General features: G+C 45.4%; 1 protein-coding gene across 2 annotated transcripts in view; it reads left to right on the forward strand.

Annotated features, from left to right (window-relative positions):
* Positions 1-11,759, forward strand: part of TRIM29 (tripartite motif containing 29) — a 23,532-nt gene extending 11,773 nt beyond the window's left edge. Inside the window, exons 5-9 of one of the 2 annotated variants that reach the window (XM_085316845.1) lie at positions 2,243-2,326; positions 5,798-5,857; positions 7,127-7,225; positions 8,284-8,360; positions 10,986-11,759. In XM_085316845.1, the coding sequence (XP_085172971.1) occupies positions 2,243-2,326; positions 5,798-5,857; positions 7,127-7,225; positions 8,284-8,360; positions 10,986-11,048 (383 nt within the window). In that variant the 3' untranslated portion in view covers positions 11,049-11,759. Of the gene's footprint in view, positions 1-2,242; positions 2,327-5,797; positions 5,858-7,123; positions 7,226-8,283; positions 8,361-10,985 lie in introns of both variants that reach the window. The other variant, XM_085316846.1, reaches the window with a different exon arrangement.
* The last annotated feature ends 3,189 nt before the right edge of the window (positions 11,760-14,948 follow it).

A 14,948-nucleotide genomic window follows, 5' to 3' on the forward strand; every position in this document is an offset into this window, starting at 1 on the left:
CGCAGAAGCAAACACAGTTTCTGTGGCAATTCGCACAGCCCGAGAGTATGCACGTGCCCAGTTATGGCAGCTCTGGATGAAGACTGAACTCTTCCTGATCTTGATCTGTTAGTTAGGTTCCCCTCCAAGTTACTGATGCCAAAGATCCTCAAAGGTGCTTGAAATTGGTGGGATTCAAGGGTTTAAGAATTTCTGAGCAGGGCAACACAACCAAAACCTGGGCATTTTCGGAAACTTTGCTAGGGATTTAATGGACGCAGCTTACAGTCCACCTAATGAGAATAACAGTGGCATCCACTCAGTTGGCAAATATTATTTAAGGCAAGTCTCAAACTTTAGATCTCTCCATTTTTTTAAACCAGTTACACTTGAAAGAAGACATCACTCTGCATCTAGTAGCTGCAAGGAAATAACTCCACAATTACTTAATGGATTTAATTAAYTCAGACTCCCCCTGAGTCACTGGAACAAATTCATTTGCAATCAGCTTGATCTTCCAGTGTAAAAAACTTCCCAGGAAGAAATATTAATAGAATGAAACCTGCTTAATAGAAGACTCCAAAGGGAATCTACTTGCTTTTAGCTGTCATAACAGCTACCTGCTTAATAACGTGGCAAGGAGGCAAATAATCAGAGAACATTTAGGGAATGTCATCGAAGTAACTTCGAGAAATAACCTAAAAGTTGGTTCATTGACTTGAGGATAAAACAATGGAACTAGCCAAACACGGGGACCAAATTTAACCCCTTGCAGAGAGCCATAGAAGGTTCATATAACACCTGAGGCCCTAAAAGAAAGTATTTTATGAGCAACTGAATTAACAGGACTCATTTCCTGCAGACTGGTCTCAGGAAAAACAAACGCAGGAGTCTGTGTAAAGCCTGGTACAAGGGTACGTTTCATTCATTTTGAATAAAGCCAGACCCAAACCTCCTGGTCCCAGGAAACTAGAGCTGTTTGCAACTCAGATTTAGCCTCTATCTTTCTTTAAAAATAGAACAAACCACCCTGTTGAGCCATCCTAACATTCTGACTTTCTTGAGCTTTGTAACACCTGCAGTTCAAGATCTGATGGTTCAAAGCCAGCTTTGTGCACATGTTAAATGCACAAAAAAAAGCCAAACTGAGACCACTGCTTTTGAAGTGGGTTCAAGTTTCCAGTTTTAGCCACATAGCAGTTTTTTGGCAGGAAAGTGTGTCAGCTCCAAAGTCTCCYTATAGATTTTCAGCAGATAGCATAGAGCAGATAGCATAGAGAGTRTATAGAAGGGCAGTTGGTTTGACCACTTTGTTAGCTGTTTGCTGTGCTATTTCCTCAGCTGGCTGAGATGCATGAATAGCTAAAAATGTTAGCCCTGGGGTTGCCAACTAGAGAAGAGTTAAGCAGCAGTTTGAGCATCCTTCATCCCAGTCATTTAATATGCCTCAACCCCAGTCCTGCACAGCCCAAGGCTTCTGCTGCTAGAAAGGAGGTTTATATTAGCTGCACTGGCTCCTCTTTGACAAGGGCCCAGGATTCCTCACACTTTGTCGTTTAGCTTTCTGCTTTATGGSCAAAGCTACCTCTTGGCACCAAAACTGAAATTTCAGCCTTTCACTTCTGCTGAGCCTCCAGGACAATGCTGGTGACACCTCTGCTTTTCAGTCAGTCTTTCTGACTGCAGGAGAAGATAGTTTCTCTTCTAGCATCAAAATATTTTACAAATAGTTAGGTTGCAACTTAGAACTTTGAGTCCATAAGGCATACCGGATAAGCCTTCATATCACAGACCCTACTTTCACTGTGATCAATAAAGTAAACAGATGACAAGGCACCTCTCTGAAGTGATTTTCTTTTGGGGTTCAAATTGGAGCTTTATAGCACTAAATGCAAAACTCTTTGCATCACCTTTAATGGCCTGCAGATCCACTGCATTTTCTTTCAGTGTATATTTTTCTCTAGGTCAACTGAATTGTGATTCCTCACTCTCAATGCTTCACCTGTATGATATGCCCCCAAGAGAGCTTTCCATTTTTCCCCAGGCTGCATCTCTGGGCAGCTACAGCACTGTTCTACCTCACAACCAGTGATTCCTACAGAGAAATTACAAAAATAGAGAAACTTGTTTTCAAAGGGCACAATGCTTGAGGAAGTAATGCCAGTCTGTTATCCCCTTTACCACCTCCATCCTTCCCAAAGCACCTAAACTCAAGGTCCCTTTCAGTGTCACCTCTAGCTCATGCTCTGCTCTGCTCCTTCAGGTGACCACCGGTACATGATGAACAACTACGAGTGGAACCAGCCGGACAACTTGAAGAGATTTTCTATGTTCCTGTCTCCCAAAGGTATGGCAGCCTAATGACAGTCAACTTTCCTCCAAACACAGCATAGAAAAGAAAGTTCACCAATGCTTTGTCCCATAGTTTGCTTTCCCTCATATATTTCATGTTGTTCCCATGGACTGGACAAAGATCAGTCCACCTGCAATTGTTCATACCAGGTCTTCTCCTCAGCCTATAAGGATTGAGGAGTTTTTGCTTTTTCATCTCTAACAAGACTGCATGGGTTTTTAATTCTGTGTATATCTAAGAGACAGCTGGAGCAACTGAGCTCTTGCAAGAGTAAAGCTTGTGAAAATAGCATAGTTTTAACATGTGTTACCAGGTTGAAGTAAGTGTTATTCTCCAACAGCAGCTTACCTCATGGGCTATCAAGTGTGAAAGCTACACTAGGCTCACTCTGCATTAGGATTTTACTTTCACCAGAAAATGTTTTTTTCTTTTTTTCCTGCATGGAAAGGGTAAGAAGAGATGCATCCGAAAGAAGCAGGAGTCTGGGACTCCTGCGTTCTTTTCTGAGCTCTAATGCTGATAAAAAGAGCCGTACTGATTTGCTTATGGCCCAATTGTTACATGAACGCTACAGGATGAGCCTTTGGCTGTTTTCAACCCATTCAGCTGTAAAATGGCAGTTGCTCTCTATTTCTAAGCAAGTGACAAGACCTCCAAAGTAAGAAGCATGGAGTAGTAAAGGTCCAGGCACAGCAACACCTGTAGAATCCTAAGAACAGGAAGGGGAACRCAAAATATGTAACCAAATTTCTTCTGTTCCCCAGTGAGCAAGGCTTGGGTTTGCCAGGTGTTTACAGCTGCTGTTCTGTGGAGCCAGATGGTGGGCAKGGTGAGGGGTACCAGCCTGCTGCTGGCAATTAGCAGCAGCACTTCCCTAAGGGCTTCTCTGAAGTGCGACACTGGCTGCTCTGTTGGTGGGGTTTAGTGCTAGCTGACAACCCAGAYGCCAACACTGAGCTCTGTCTGGATTTCCCCTTTGCCTTCAGGACTTGTCCTCCCCCCCTCTATTATCAGCCCCTACCTGCAGCAGGTTCCAGGGGCAGAGGGCACATTCAAGGCTCAGCGTCAGCGAGGCTTTAACACGACTATTTCCTGATGGTCTATTGCGTCAAGGAATAGTCTCTTAATCAGGGACTGCCRAGGGGCATTTCGCATGTGGTAGGTTTGTTTCAGATGAAGCCTGTATCCAAATGCTGCCCGGATGGTGAGAACTGCTGTTACACTCCAGCTGCTGCAGGATTTTTACAGGCTCTGTGCTGTCAGGGAAACACATGTTCTGCTAAGCAGCACTACTGATTCTAGAGAGAGACCACAAGCCAAGCTCTGCATCCTAAACCGTTTGCAACCTTGAGGGATGGTTGAAAGTTGGTTCTATATCACGTTGGCTGAACCCATCTCTACCCAGAACACGGGGCTTTGGGCTCAGGTGGAAATGGCCCAGAGGGCACTTGAAGGGTTGTGTGTGTACGTATGTGCGTGTGTACGTATGTGCGTGTGTACGTATGTGCGTGTGTACGTATGTGCGTGTGTACGTATGTGCGTGTGTACGTATGTGCGTGTGTGATGGGAGGACTGTGGTGAAAGATACTGCTCTGTTATCACAGCTCCTCTACACATCCAGGGCTCAGCTAGAAACTGAGGCAGCGAGGGGAGGGTGAGTCCTGTGCGGCCAAGCAGGAGCATGGCACAGCCGAGCTGCCCGCAGCTCTTGAATGCAGCTGCCATTTCCCTGGGCTGGGGGAAGAACGAATCACTGTCCTCCTSTCTGGAGGATCTGCTGCAGAAGCCACGGCGCAGGAAATTCCTGGCTCCAAGATGGGAGCAGGCATCCAGAGCTCTCGAGGGTCTTCCCAAGAGATACAGGGCTTCAACTACAACTATGGGATATAGGGTTTATTATTTAGTACTATTAATTGGAGCCRGTGGGAACACTTTGCTTGCTTCCCTTGCTGGATGCAGTCAGCTACAGATGCTTGTCAGCACTGTACACTGGCTTCCAGCTGAGTGGCCCATTGCTTCCTGCAATGGGCTTTTGAAAAAACAAATATTGGGGGAGTTCCACCTATACATCTACATTCTCCAGAGTACAAAGAGACATGTTTCTTTCCAAAGCTACTCATATTCCATATTTGCAATCAGTCAAGCTGCTTTGTCCAAAAAAATTAAACACATAGTTGCACACAAAGTCCCTGCTGAAATGGAGATTGAATAGAGCTGGGTTCTCCACCAGGGTGAGGGCTCAAGAATGATTCCTTATGGAAATGCTTTGATAAAAAGGAACCAGCTGCTGAAGCCACATTAATAAGACTCTGGGAACAGAATGAGTCAGCATGAAAACAGGAGACCTGACCCACTTAGCTTGCATGCTGGCTGGTACAGGATTATTAACCAAACAATGCAATACACCCATCATCATTTAACCCTCTAGAGCTTTCTGTGTTCTATCAATGAGTCAGGTAGAGGCCCAGCATTGCTTCTGATTCTATCTCTCTCAAGTAATTTCATAGGATAGAAGGAAAGAGGACCCCTACACCCAGGTAGTGCTCTGTGCTAATTGCAGTGACCCATACTAAGACGCTGCCTGCATTTGAGCTAGCAGTATAGCTTTTTAATCCCTGCTTACATTCAAGGAGTCTTCGCCTGCTCTTTTCCTAAAGGACAATATCACAGAGCATCTGTCTGCAGAGATGACATAATAGAGAGGAGACATAAAAGGCTTCAAATGCTGTATAAGTGAGGAAGGAGCAATCTGTTCAACCACTCTACACACCCTTCTGTTCTCTTCCACTAAGCTTTCTCCTCCTGATATTGCAAACAGTTTGGCCAAAGCCAGAAAGAGGTTGGAGATACTGTATTGTGCATTTGCAAGCCATTGGATGAGGAGTAGAATGGACTCAGCACATAAACAGGTAGAGGGAACAACACTGCTTAAACAGAAAAGCAGTCCACAGGATGGCAGCAAAACAGTTCAAAGTATTCATCTCTTTCTCGCTCTTCTAGGAGCCTGATGTCTCACAAAAGGGGTCCAAGAGCAGTAGTCTGCATCACAGCATGATGTCCCAGTGAAACCCTGGAGCACATGSCTGTCACAGTGGCTGAGACAATGTGTGCATGAGCAAGAAATGTTCCCCTATTTGTCTCTTGTGCTCTAAATTCAAGCCTCTGCCTGCAGGTCTCTTTGCAAAGTAGTCATGTTGAGTAGACAAGCTTGAGTTGGCAATTTTATGTAGCTAAAGACAGCTCTGTGGTAGTGAGAGTTTTGTTCCCTATATGAGAAAAATCTATTTACCATCCCCTAGAACCCATAGGAAAAAGAACAGACTTTCCTCTACTCCCTGGACCGGATTCCTGGGTCTGGGCTGCTTCCAGTTCGATGGGGACTGTTTAATAGAGCAATACCAGGCACAGGCCTTAGAGCCAGCTCATCAGGAGCCAATTGCTGAACTGGATGCTCTTGTTTTACAGCCAGTTTCAACCCACGGTCATGGGAATTTTCCTCCTTCCAAACGACTGAGGAAACACTTGGTACGGGTAATTCTACCTTCAGTTTGAAAGGATCTAACCCCCCACCGTGCCACAGCTTCCTAGCTGCCTAACCAATCTTTTCTGCTTCCCCTCTCAGCTGTCCTGTCACCTGTCAATCACTGTCTCAGTGTTTGAACCATCTCTTAGCTGGGTAATCAGCACCAGTGCATACATCCCAAAACAGGGTCTTGCTGCACTAGGTGCTGCATATATAGGTGCATTAGGTACCCCTGGTCCTCACTGTTTAGGCAGTGAAAGAAGATGTGAAATACAGATGGAGCGTCAGTTTGTAAGGGTACTGAGATGCCTAACCAACTGGAACCAACAGGAGCTCCTCCACGAACATGTCCAAAATGATTCATGGAGGCTGCGGCAGAGTCAGGAGCTGACTCCAAATCCCCCCAGTCAGTCTCAGAAACAAAAGGCTGCTCCTCTTCCTGCACACACCTTTCAGTTAGTTTGTAAGCTTGCTAGCATATGGCCTGCCCTATGGTCACTGTCTGTACAGCACCTAGCAAAATGGGCAGGGCGTGTTTCACAGTAGCGTACAGAGAACCAGCAGCAGTGAGCCAGGCCTTTTTCTCCTAGATCTCCACCTTCCTTTCTCTTGCCCACCTTGTCTTCCTCTGCTTCACTCTTGCTCAGAGGGTCCTGCCTTTCCTTTCATTCAGAAGCAGACTATAAGCATCCACGGCCACTCTACCCAGGATGCTCTCGTGACTCACAGCCACACCTAAACCATTCCTGCTCTTCATGCCACAGGCAGGGCTGTCTCCTCATCATCGCTTCTGCTCTTAGATTCATTTTGGCAGCTAGGGCCTGACCCCAAGGAGGCCAGGAGGGAAAGCTCTGCTTTAATTTCACTGGGCTTTGAATAAGGCCTCAACTGCTTGGAGGCAAGGGAGCTCGGGTGGTTGTGTAGTTTTGCCTCATTATTCCAGTTTCTAGAGATGCAATTTGCCTGTGAGGACGCTGCTGTTCTTCAGTCACACCTGCACACTGGGTCTCATGAGAGTAAGGCTCCTCCCTGCCTGCCTGGAGCACGAAGATCTCTTCACACTCACTCACTCCTCACACACTGACTAAATGGGACCTCATGACCGACTGCTAGGATCTGCCTTTTCTCAGTAACAGAAAGGATGCAGAGCAATTAGTCCCCATTCCCCCCCAACTTGAATGTAGTTTTACAGGGTGTTTTGTGAAATGCTCAGACTTGCCCCCTGCAGCACACAGCACTGGAGTAACGCAAACTCTTCTATCTTTCAGTAGGCAACGGTACTAAGCTGCCTTTTCAGTTCTCCTCGATGGGACAGAACTCGCCTGGTGACTTCAGTAAGCAGTCTGATGGGAGCCTCTTCACCAAGACCGGTACTAGGCATTTAGTTTTCCCCCTTCCTTAGGTGATAAGGCATTTAATCCTGTTCTTCTCACTCCCCTTGAGGAGGCCTGGAGCAGACCCTGTATCTCCTGTCTTGGCTGTCAATCTCTTGGTTACATGTACGTGTTTAGATAAGCAACCTTCTCTGCTGAGCCACTGCAGCAGGGCTTTACTAAAGAATGTAGTTATATCTAGTGAAGAGTTGAAGGTTTTTTTTTTTTCCATTTTGTTTTTACTGGGTAGAAATAAGAGTTTTAGATCCTTAGRGACTGGGAAGAGAAGGACACTAGGAAATTATATTCATGGCCTTTTTTACCCCTCTAACTTCATCAGTGTTTTAAAACAGCTATCATCCTAAGAGAATAATAGTCACTGAGCAAAAAGCTTAACATACGCACTGCCTTCATCTGAACCAGGATCCCCTGTTCTGTCTCCTAATCCTCTTAGTAGTTCAAGGGCACCCAAGGTGGAATCTAAGAGTATCACCTCCTGCTGAGCAGTCAGGCCCGATTAATTCAAAGATGGGAGACAGTATCCCTACTGTCCATTGCCTGATAGTGCTGCAACTGGTTGTGATACAACAGGGCTGATACTAGTTCTTAATCAGAACTGAGTTGGTRCAGTAGAAGGAGGTTAGGGATTATTACACTGCCAGAGGTAGTGTCATTCAATTCTGACATGAAACCCAGGCCTTGGCTCTTCATACTAATTAAATAGCCTATAGTATTGTTTACAGGAGTCAGAATGCTTAGTACGGTACTTGGCCTAAATTTAATTTGACAGATTGCATTCCACCTCCCTACATTCCCCAGTCATTTTAATTAGACAGACCTTCTTCACTCCCTTTTCCTAACTGATCAGGTGGCAGAATAARCATCATTGTGACTCCTGTTGTGTCCCACCCCCAAAATGGCTGCATTTCAATGTTAAGCAAGGCAGTATTAACTATGTGACACTTCCAGTCCTGCTACTTATCTTGATRCTTGCAAGGGGAGACCGGAATGGTGTCATGGACTCATCTGTAACAGTCTGTTTTATGTTATCACAGCTTATCCTTCGATAGTGAGACATCAGTCTGCAAAGGTGACGCCACAGACATGGAAATCCTCCAAGCAGTCTGTATTGGTAAGAAATATACCCCAATATAAAAGTATGTGCACTGCTTCAGCAAGATAAATACCTGTCCAAGGGATACCTGAGACTCCAGAGGCTAGGGCTGGGATCCTTTGAAAATGGCAAACCGAAAGCTTTAAGTCAGAAGTTTGTTATTTTTTGTGTAGTTCACTGAATCTAGAGATATAAAACTTAAAGTCTAGATCTAGAGTAAAATTCCTCRCAGTAGGAATAACCAATATTTTTAAATGACATTTTAGAAAGATTCTGTCCTGGTCTAGAATTTGACCCAGCACTTTTAAAAGCTATACAAATACTACAACAGCCACTCCAGTATCTACAGGACTCCTGTTCCTCGCATTGGTATCTTATACTCACAGTAGYCAGCGAGAGCTAGAAAGCATAGAGTATGGAAATGACATCACAGGCAACCATATAAGCGTCTCACTGATCACCTCCTACAGCAGGCAGACACAGTATCAAAGATGAGAGGTCAGACTGTGGCCATAAACCTCCAGAACTCCTAAGTCACTCACTGWGCACTAATACTGCAAAATAAGTAACAGTGCATTACAGGAGGCATCTGGCAATGATATATTATGTCTTATATTCTTAAATATTTAAGGTTAACAAACAGTTAATGCATAGCCATATAAACATTCACTAAGTTCATCCATTTTTTCTTAATGTCCATTCACACTGTTATGCATTAAGATCTTGCAAGATCTGAATTAAGGTCTTAGAGTGTTTGCCCCCATCTCTGCAGATGAAATCATTTTTGAATTCTCTTTATACATTTGCAAAAGATTATTGTTCCCTAGAAATAAGACTTGTAAGTGAGAGAAGGTCAACAATAACCAGCATTCACACACCGGAGGAAGAAAACAGAGCAAACAACAGTAACAAAGCAGCTGCCGAAGCGTTGCAGCTGTATGTCTCTGCTAAATTTAAAAGGCTCCTCCAAGAGTTGAATGCCTGTGTAGGCACTTGTAGGGGCTGTGTTATCTTTATAATCTATATTCACTAGATAGCCCTGAACTTAACAATTAATTTGATAAATATAAGCATTAAAAAGTCCCAAAATAGATATACATGCTCTGGACAGCAGCAGCTCTGCCAGCTATTTTATGGTCTATTGGGCCAATAATCTAGCTGTTAACATAGGCTTWAATATGTATTAAAGTAATATACATTCTAAAAGATTTGTAAATACAAATTTTCAAAAAGAGCTACATTACTTAAGGAGGAATGTCTTCAAAGCCCACAGGGAGTTYCTTAAAATGAAGCACCCTTCTTCCATCTCTTAATTATATTGGAAATTGAAGCCATCAAATGAAAAGAATTTCAACAAAAGGGAACACTGAGCAGGAGTACTGGGAGGTGATGCTGAGCAGCAAGACAGGTTGACTTTGCTCTGCCCATGCTTCCARCCTCCTGCCATGTCTTGTATTAACTAGTAATTCACCAAGATGGACCAGCATGGACTTGTGAGGTCTCTCCCTCCTTGAAAAGACTTGCACAGTGGCTTAAACCCAAGACAGGTCAGATATTGCCAAATGAAGGTTGCTCTTGATTGCCTAGTTTATCTCTTCACTGGTTTAAGCACATTCTCATCTTTACTGTTTCCGGGTACTTAGGTGCTCTTCAAGGGCAGTGTCTAAATCAGCACATTTGCCAGTTGCTTACAAGCAGCAATAGAGGTTAATCTGCAAGCAAAAAGGCCTGCSCTTCCAGGGCCAGCAAAGATCAAAGGAGGACTTGGTTGACTGCCTCAGTCTAGGTGGATCTAGGATAAAGATTTTGCCCTGAACAACTGTGCAATCAACTAGCACAGTTAACTGATAAATTGACCATTGCATTTTGAAGTTTTTCCAAGCCAACACTATTGTGTACAATGCACCTTTGCCATGAGTTGCTTATTTGTCACAGTACAGATAAGAGTAAAAATCTTAGGGTAGGTCATGCTGAGAAGCAATACAACTAGGGACTGTGGCAAATAGACAGAGGGACAGAAAAATGGCCATTCCTTTAGGCTCTGCCCTTGTCTCTCCTCCACTTATGCTTCTGTTTACACAAACATTTAGAACTGGGCCCTTTTTTCATATGGAAACCTCCCTGCAACATGTGGAGGTGAGAATAAACACACCACTGTGCAAGAATGTCCACGCACGCACGACGGTTTTTGACTCTCCAACCAGAAAGCACAGACAAATACTGTGTGACCTAGTTGATCACTCACACACTGTGCGTGGCTTTAAGCATGAATACTCCCATAGGCTGAGCTCTCAGGTTAGCAAGCAATTACAAGACACAAACAGAAGCATAGAAATAAAGGTGGCATTCCTCCAGAAACCTCCCATCAAACCATGAGTGATAGTCTGAGATTTTACTCAATGCACAGATTCATTTGGTTTAGGAATGAAGTTCATGCAAAGCAGGTGTGTAAATTAAAAAAGCCCCACCATTTGCATTTGATAACTCCAGCACCAGTGAGATGAGATGGTGCTGCTCTGAAAGAGGAAGGACTTAAGCTGGTAAAACTGGTGTTGGTATGGCTGGGCTATCTAGGAGGGTGAAGTATAAGCAGTGAGAAAAGAAGATGGGTCAAACTTAAATGCTGCAAATTCTCCATTGCAGTCACATTACCGCCCCTTTTACGTGAACAAAGGCAATGGAGCAACTTCCAACGAGGCACCTTGATTCCTGAAGATGTAGGCAAGAGCTGGCAGCACTTGGAGTGAAGACTCAGCTGCAGATTTTCATGGATGTACTTGCTACTATATTAACCTTGCTGCTCTAATCTCTGCCAGGGAGAGGGAAGGTGCAGAAGGGAATACAAGGACTTTTTCCAAACCCTAATCAATATGGGATTTCCCCTTGAAAGCTCTGCAGACCTTAACAACATAACCCCATGCTCTGCTGTCACCTCTTTATTCCCACTCTGTCAACGCTCTTCCCTTTGCCTCTTCAGAGCTGGCTGCTCTGCTTCTCCTGGGAAGCAGGTACGCTTGGGTTGCACCCATGCCTTTCCCTGAGTTATGACCAGTTGCCCTGTTCTCCTGACTGTGTTTGTATGACCATAGTCATTAAGTCCTGGTGAAGGGTACCAGGCTGGGGGGCTCAAAGGTCTTCCTGGAACAGAGACAACCCCATCACTGGGAGCAGCACCAGGCTAAGCTCTTGCTGCGCCTCTCTACCCCGTCACCCAGCTCTGCCTCTGAGTGGGATGAGCAGCTCTTGCTGAGAGATGCTCCAGCTCTGGCCCCTCCCGGAGATGCTTGCAGACTCCCCCAGCCAGCTTCTGGTGGTGGCACTTTTCCTCAGGGCCCTTCGTCAGCTCAGCTCTCCTCAGCCTGGCTACCAAAAAGCCAGCAAACAGGACCTATTTTGAGCTGCTACAGCTCTAGGCCAGCTGCTAGAGGATGGCAGAGATGCCTTCTATCTCATTAAAGTATCCCTCTAGCCACCTTTTCAAATTAAAAAAATAAAAAGAAAATCCATCCTACTAGTAGAAGATTGATTAGATGCCACAGGTGTTGGGTTTCTTCTCCCCCTCCCCAAACATAAAATGAAATTGGTTCAGGTATTTTTCTTCTGCAATGGGAATTAGTACTACACATGTTTGCTCAGGATAATATTTCCTCTTTGTCCCCTGGATAGAAGAATCGTATCAGCACCCTAGGTGCAAATGAGGCAGAGCTGGTTAAATTTTCCATCATCTCACTGAGATTATTTTCCTTTCCCCTTGGACCAAGCTGAGAGGTTAGGTTCCACACTGCAAAAACCCCTTTCCTGCCTAATCAATAGGAGCAAACGGCCCATTGTAGGATCAGAGCCCTGAAACAGTGATAAGCAGCTGTAGAGAAGAAAAACAGAACCTGATAGCAACTTTTCTGGGTTTGTTCTATTCCAGCCTTTCTTGGAATGGCTTCCCCCTGCCTTTCCTACCCYCAAATGCTTGCAACACCTGGCTGAGAAAGGTCACATCTATCGCTCCTTGAAAATTACTTGCTTGTTAATCCCTGTGCAAAGATACTTGCTGCTTTTTAATGCAACACCTCAGACCAGACTTCTGAGGCTGAAAGATGGTTGCTCCAAAATACTTGAAATGCCACCTATTTTATATTAATAAAAAAAAAAAGGCTGGAGGGGAAGGGAATAGCACATTGGGGGAAGGACAGGAAGAAAGAAGAAATGGGATAAAGGACAGACTTGCTAGGAAATGCACTGAAGGGTTTGAGAGAGAGAAAGGAGAAAATAAGCCCACTGCACATAATCAGTAGCTGCTCCAACTAAGTGAAGAGGAAGGAAGAAGGGGAAATTCAAGCCCCTGGATCCAGAACACACAGGCATCATGACACATGTGAGAGGACAAACGTTGGAAGGATACAGCAGAGAGGTACTGGTTGGGAGCAAAGACARCTAATAGAGAAAAAGTAGATTTGTCCCAGGTCTTCTTTCCCCCATCACCACACACAAATCTCCCTTTTTCCCCCCCCCCTTCTTCCTTTCTTCCTCTTTGCCTGAGCAGACCTCCTGTAATCACTTGGGTTCCTTCTGTTTCAGTAAAAGTCTTCCACCTCTTCTTTCTTACTTTCTAACATGTGGCCATGACCCCTCCTCCTCCTCCTGCAAATCTTGGATTTTAAAAATACCCACCCTTCTTCCCTGTCCTAAACAGCTCTGCAGCAGTGACACCTCAGGTCTGAACTGCACACCAGTGTCCTATGGYTCTGCAAATGTGACAGGACTGAAGAACTGAGTGTCCCCTTTCCCTTCTGTCTGTTCCCTGCCCATCTCTGCCTKGCACTGTCTCCACAATCCCCACTACTTTAGACCCATTTTCCCCCCTTCTCCTCCTTACTTTTAGGGCCTCATTCAGATCTTACACACATGATTTTTTCACCCTGGTAAACTCCAGCAACATGAATGGGGCTACTCTCGATTTCCTTTAGYCTGAGAGTGCCTCCAGGCCTCCCTTTCCTTCAGCCAGCTCTGCTGGGTTTGCCGCAGCCCTTTGCCCCACTGCATACAGAAGAGTTAGGGATTGGGCGCAGTTCCTAGCCCTGCTGCACTTCACAGGTCCTGGGAAATCAGCAGCATGGCTTTGAAGTGTATTTTGCATGAACTGTTTTATCATATTAGCCTTGATCAGCAAACCAAGAAGAATTCCAGATTCTCAGGCAGGACATGACTACAGTGATGTAAATGAGGCCCTTCACATGTACAACACATACTGCAGAAATAAAGGAGAAAGCTCCATGTCTGACAAAAATGCCTAGGTTTCTCTATATGTTTTTGCAATGGTCTCAATGAGTTTAAGCTCTCTTAAAAATATTCCTTATATAAGCAGGGGGGGCTGAAAAAAAAATTCTTGCAGCTTCTAGAGGGTTGTTTTGACTGATTTCTGGATATTTTGTATAAGGCCACATCATCTGGGTGAAAACTCCCACATTCTTGAGGGTATGGGTCAAACCTCCCCCTGGACCAGTTCCCAAACACTAGTGCCACAAGTGTCCTTCCCCATACCAGGCACTTATAGAAACATGTCAAACATTATTCATGAACCAAGTGCCTCCCACTCCAGACATGAACCTTGCTAGCRCTCACTGGGGGAACATATTGTTTTACTTAGGTACAAGCTCCTAAAATCAGCCTGGTGGTGACCAGGCTGCGAGGAGACCARCTGAGCTGAGGGCACTGGTCTGCCCCAGCCCGGACCCAGGTTTAACTAGGAGGCTGGTTCTGTGCACTGCCAAGTCCCACCACCGCCACCACACACAYTTCCACCCTTTGGGGATACAAACTTCCAAGGCTGCACATCTTAAATATTCTGGCATATACWGGCTTGCCTCGGAGGGGGAGACTAGGTCCTGCATGGGCTCCTTAAGATGCTGATTTGGGCAGACAGGTGTAGAGGTAGCCCTGATAGCTGCCTAAAAGAGCAGTTATACAGGTGAACTCTCTGGGGATAAGAACAGAGGGAAGCAAGATTTATTTATCTACCCCACATACACTAAAGGTCTCTAAGGCAAAGGGCTTTCTAGGGGACGCCTGGAGTATTTCTTCTCCAAGATACTGCTTGCCAACTTTTTTACACAGACATTGCTGAGAGTTGTTCCTGAATAGGCAGGATACCACCAATTCGTTCTAGAAGCCAGTAAATCCTCCTCGTTTATGGGGGGAACACATGGGAGTTCACCAGAGAACAGATCTCAGCACTTTCCCATCAATTCCACTCACTGCTTTCATTACTGTTATTACGGTGATTAAAAAGCAATCAAAGAGAAATCTTAATCCTGTCCTAAAATTGCCRCGAACGTCTCAGCTCCACCACTTAAGCATAAAAAGAGGAAGCCACATGCTCACGCGACGCTCCATGGCACTGGAGAACATAACAGAGCCCGTCGCTGGGCRGTCACACCCCGCAACCAGGACCGCGGGCGCCAAGCGGGTGCAGCGACGAACCGGGCAGCCCGCGAGCAGGCTGCTGCCCACGGAGAGGGGAGAAGGGGCCGGGCAGCAGGGAGGAGGCACAGGCCTGTCCGGCCTCCCCGACGCACGCCGATGCCCGAGGACACGTCGAGGCCGGAGGCATCC

The sequence above is a fragment of the Rhea americana genome, unplaced genomic scaffold (genome assembly GCF_003343005.1).
Source record: "Rhea americana isolate MKP2758 unplaced genomic scaffold, rheAme1 scaffold_48, whole genome shotgun sequence".
In the NCBI taxonomy this organism is placed as follows: Eukaryota; Metazoa; Chordata; class Aves; order Rheiformes; family Rheidae; genus Rhea; species Rhea americana.